The sequence below is a fragment of the Camelina sativa genome, chromosome 7, assembly GCF_030686135.1.
Source record: "Camelina sativa cultivar CO46 ecotype springtype chromosome 7, ASM3068613v1".
Taxonomy (NCBI): Eukaryota; Viridiplantae; Streptophyta; class Magnoliopsida; order Brassicales; family Brassicaceae; genus Camelina; species Camelina sativa.
In genome coordinates, this window is record NC_141886.1 from 23,063,629 (window position 1) to 23,068,156 (window position 4,528).

General features: G+C 37.5%; 1 protein-coding gene across 1 annotated transcript; it reads right to left on the bottom strand.

The window, feature by feature from the left end:
- Nucleotides 1–2,129: 2,129 nt before the first annotated feature.
- LOC104701731 (MLP-like protein 28) lies at nt 2,130–3,914 on the bottom strand. Its single transcript, XM_010417471.2, has 3 exons — nt 3,469–3,914; nt 2,868–3,353; nt 2,130–2,759 (listed from the first exon to the last, which is right to left on the bottom strand). Exons 1-3 carry the CDS (start codon nt 3,665–3,667, stop codon nt 2,482–2,484), a joined length of 963 nt encoding a protein of 320 aa, XP_010415773.1. The 5' UTR covers nt 3,668–3,914; the 3' UTR covers nt 2,130–2,481.
- Nucleotides 3,915–4,528: the final 614 nt, after the last annotated feature.

Below are 4,528 nucleotides of genomic sequence, written 5' to 3' on the forward strand. Positions count from 1 at the left end.
GGCAGCGGAGCCTCCCACGGCAGCACAGACATGGTCGACAATCCAAGGTTCTTACAAACCGAAAACAAAAAGAAGAAGCAAAGAGATAAAGAAGGAAGAGAGTTAGAAGGAAGGGAGAATGAAATTTACCTTTTGGAGAGGAGGGTAGAAAGTTGGAAGGAAAATTAGGTCAAGGAACATATTTATATGGGGGACCAGTGCATTGACCGAGGTTAAAAGAAAAATCCTAGTTTTGATGCTGTCTCTACTTCCCGCGTCTCGGGAAACATGCAAAACACACAAGACTCCCGTTTAAAGCCCAACGGACCTTGAAAAACGTGCGCAATACACTATTTATCCTGGAATCTCCCGGATTCCTCGAAAAACGTGCACAATGCACTATTCATCCCGGAATCTCCCGGATGCCTCGAAAAACATGCGCAAGGCACTATTTATCCAGGAACCTTCCCGAAAGCCTTCAAGCTCTTAAAAATCTTCTGTTCCTTCTGCAAGACGGACCTAGAGGCGCAGAACTGTAACCGACGGGCTCAAGCAAGCCATCGCACATCGGACAAGGGGGGACCATTGTTGGATATGCGCTTTGCCCCAACATTTATAAAGCCCAAACAGAAGATTCTCAAGAGATTTTGGACCAAAAGTCTTGGATCAGGCCCAACAGGCCGCAGGGGCAAAATCGTCATTTTACCAGGAGACAGAAGAAACCCTAGGTCAAGGTCCCACTATAAATACCTGATGTCATTGTCACGTCAGGGGATCCACTTTTTTGGGCAATAGAGAGAGAAGAGCTATATTTTTCGCTTTGTAAACCCTTCCTCAGATTCTACGTTAATAAAAGAACCAGTTCCGATTTATCCCCACTAAAATCTGTATTATCTATATTGTCGATTTCACACATCAAGATGGATGTCTTTTTTTTTTCTTATTTGTTTGTTTATTATTAAGTCTAATCATGGCTTTAACGAATTTTGGATTAAAAAAAATATATTCAATTATTTTATTAGAATGGCTTGCTATTGCTATATCTGAAATGATTAAGTTGTTCACCCACTTGTGTTTTACATATTTAGAGCTTTTGTCCAAAACATTTCTTTGGAATTATATCGTTAACTATTAACTCAAAATGGATCCAACCATTTCGTTATATGATATATATCATCAACAGTAACATAAAGTTATACGTAGTATGAGTATGACTATGAAATGGTAACGTATATATATGTGGATAATAATGTCAATGGATTATGGATATAACTGGAATGAAAGATCCCCGACATGTAGGGATGTTAAAAGTGGGTTAATACCCGATGGGTACCTGAAATCCATAAATAATATAGAGTTTTTGGACCTGTTTTTCAATTAAAAAAAGTGGGTAAAAAACGTATGGGTACTTAAAACATTATAATCTTATATAGGTATCCATCGGGTTTTTTTTTTTCTTAAATTTTTTTTATTAAAATGACACCGTTTATTCACATTAATCCTAGTCTAACTGCTTTCACTCTATTCCAACATCAAATCAGTTGTGTTCTTCATTGTTTTCAATCTTCGGACGGAGCTTCTTTGGGTGATTTGCGGTGGATGCTTCTTTCACTTGATGAATTAGGTGGTTTGTTCGTGGATTTCTCTTGACCCTCTCTTTGTTAACATCTCTCATTAAGGAAGTATGTACGACTCCTCTTTGATTTTTTTTATTTTTTGGTTGGTTTTAAATTACTGCCTTTGATTTTGGGTTGAATCAAGTTTCAATTTTGATTTTAGGGTTTTGAATCGTGAATTTTGATTTGTTAATTTTTGAAGAACTTTTGTTTTTGCTTTTTCTAATTAGAGATTATATTTTTTTTGAAAATTGTCACATATATAATAAAATACACAAAATACATAACATAAATCATATTTTTTTTGGTACAAAAAAGCTATAGACACAAAAATACATAATGTAAAATGCAAAATACATCACATAAGACAAAAAGTTCGGATACCAACGGATTTACCCACAAGACTTAAAACCTGTTCGGATTTACCCACAAGATTTAAAACCCGTTCGGGTTTTTTGAATTCAAGTTTTTTTTGGGTAGGTTTTTTTGGGTTAGAGTGGGCCGAGTTTTTTCACCCACCACAACATCCCTACCGACATATACGAGTATATATACAAATATCATGATATATTGATCAATATATCAGTATTCTCTTTTTTTCATTAATTAAATAATGAAAACATATATTATTAGCTTTAGCAAACATAACAAAATTACATATTGTAGTAGCTACATAATAGCACTACACGTCACTGCTCAAACTTATAATTTCCAACGTATCTTAATACACATATATTCATGCACACAGCACACTCACATTTATAAATCTCACAAACTCGGACATGCATGGCTCATAGTCCTTATTAATTGCATTATATTTGAACTCAAATACTACTGAACTTCAGGTACACACTGACATACATATACATGCACGAGGAGATCTTCTCTATTCCTCGGCCAAGAGATGTTCATCTATCTCTTTGGAGATCTCCACACATAGTTGGAGGAGTGTCTCGGGATGAGCAACCTCCTCGCTAATTTTCTCATACTCAAGGTGCCAGTGCACATTACTCCCTGACCCTCCATCCTTAGGGGTCACCTGGATTGTGAACACGAAGCTTTTGTACTCTTTCATCAGATCACCATCTATAACCCTGAACGTGATCAGGTTCTTATCCGGCTCCACCGCCTCGATCTTCTCCTTAGCCACCTTTGCCTCCCCATCTGCATCGATTATTTATAGGCATTACTTTTGTCTGAACTTTAGTTTGAAATATCCTGGTTATATATTGAAAAAATGAATATAACCAAAAAACAACAACATTGAATTACCATGAACGTAGTTCCAGATGAGGATAGAGCCAACTTTTCCCCAGTCGCCTTCGTGCAGCACACAGTCTTGAATGTTGCCTGGAGTTGCTTTGGAAACATGGTGTGGTTTCCCTGACCACATGTGATGGAACTTCTCAGCCGAAGCTTTGATCTCCACGTCTGTTTCAAGCTTTCCCACCAAACTAGACGTCTCTGTTTGCTTCACCTCTTCTTCCTCGGCCAAAAGATGTTCGTCAATCTCTTTGGAGATTTCGATACAGAACTGGAGTAGAGTTTCCGGATGAGCTACCTCGTCACTAATTTTCTCATACTCAAGGTGCCAGTGCACAATACTTCCAGGCCCTCCATGCTTAGGGGTAACTTGGATCGTTGTCACAAAGCTCGTGTACTCTTTCATCAAATCCCCATCTAAAACCCTAAACGTGATCAAGTTATTTTCTGGCTCTACGGCTTCGATCCTCTCATGCGCCACCTGTTCCTTTCCATCTGCACCAATCATTTAATATATTCCCAAATATAATGCTTAGTTTAACTTTTGTCTTAGAATTAGTTTGAAATCTCCTGGCTATATGTGAAAAAGATGAATATAACATTGACTTGCCATGAACGTAGTTCCAGATGAGGATAGAGCCGACTTTGCCCCAGTCGCCTTCGTGCAGCACACAGTCTTGAATGTTGCTTGGAGTTGCTTTGGAAACATGGTGTGGTTTCCCTGCCCACATGTGATGGAACTTCTCCGCCGACGCTTTGATCTCCACGTCTATTTCAAGCTTTCCCACCAAACTAGATGCCTTCGCCATTCTTCAACGGCTGGTATGATGTTATTGAGGAGGTTGAGGTTTTGGTTTTTTGTTTAGACTGTGAGTTCCTTGGGGTTTCGATAGTCCTTTATATAGAGGAATGAGTGAGCATATCTAGAAGAAGAAAACACTGGTTTGATTTTGAGTACAATCCCATCGTTATGACCCATAAAGATATTCATTAAGATTTTCACCTAAAACCTTTATCTTCTTTTAAGTGTTTTTTCTATTTGTTTTTTTACAAATACTATATTAACCAAAAAATTTAGTGTTTCAGTTTTGCCAGCGTGGTTTTTTTTTTGTTTGTAAAGAAGAATATGCATTCTTTTATATATAGAGATTTAGTTTCCTATTCTAATATAAATGTTAATAATACATTAGATAAATATAAACATTCCTAAACTATATATATTTTAGATCTTCATGTATTCCATATTCTTGAAACAGTCGATCTCTCGGTTTGATCTCCGATTCTCAATCTCCCAATATCCCTCGACAAGTTCATTCGTGATAACACGTGTGAGATTGGACAAATCTTCAAAATAACGGTTTTATACCCGGCCGTCGGGTTATCATCGACGTTTATACCTGGTCGTAGGGTTCAATGCGGCTACAATACCCAGCCGTTAGGTCATCGACATTTATACCTGGTCGTAGGGTCATCAACATTGTTTATACTCGGCCGTAGAGTCATCTTCGTGACATTTATACTCGGCCGTAGAGTCATCTTCGTGGCGTTTATACTCAGCCATAGAGTCAATTCCTTGGGTTATGCTCGATTAAGCAATAAACCATAATTAGGATAAACTTGGTGAAACATCATCACCATCAGCGTTTTTTTTTTTTTTTTTTTTTTTTTTT

Coding starts and splice junctions, on each gene's coding strand:
- LOC104701731 (XM_010417471.2), bottom strand. CDS start 3,667: ATGGCGAAGGCATCTAGTTTGGTGGGAAAGCTTGAAATAGACGTGGAG. Junction 3,354..3,468: donor CATCTGGAACTACGTTCATG/GCAAGTCAATGT, acceptor TGATTGGTGCAG/ATGGAAAGGAACAGGTGGCG. Junction 2,760..2,867: donor CATCTGGAACTACGTTCATG/GTAATTCAATGT, acceptor TAATCGATGCAG/ATGGGGAGGCAAAGGTGGCT.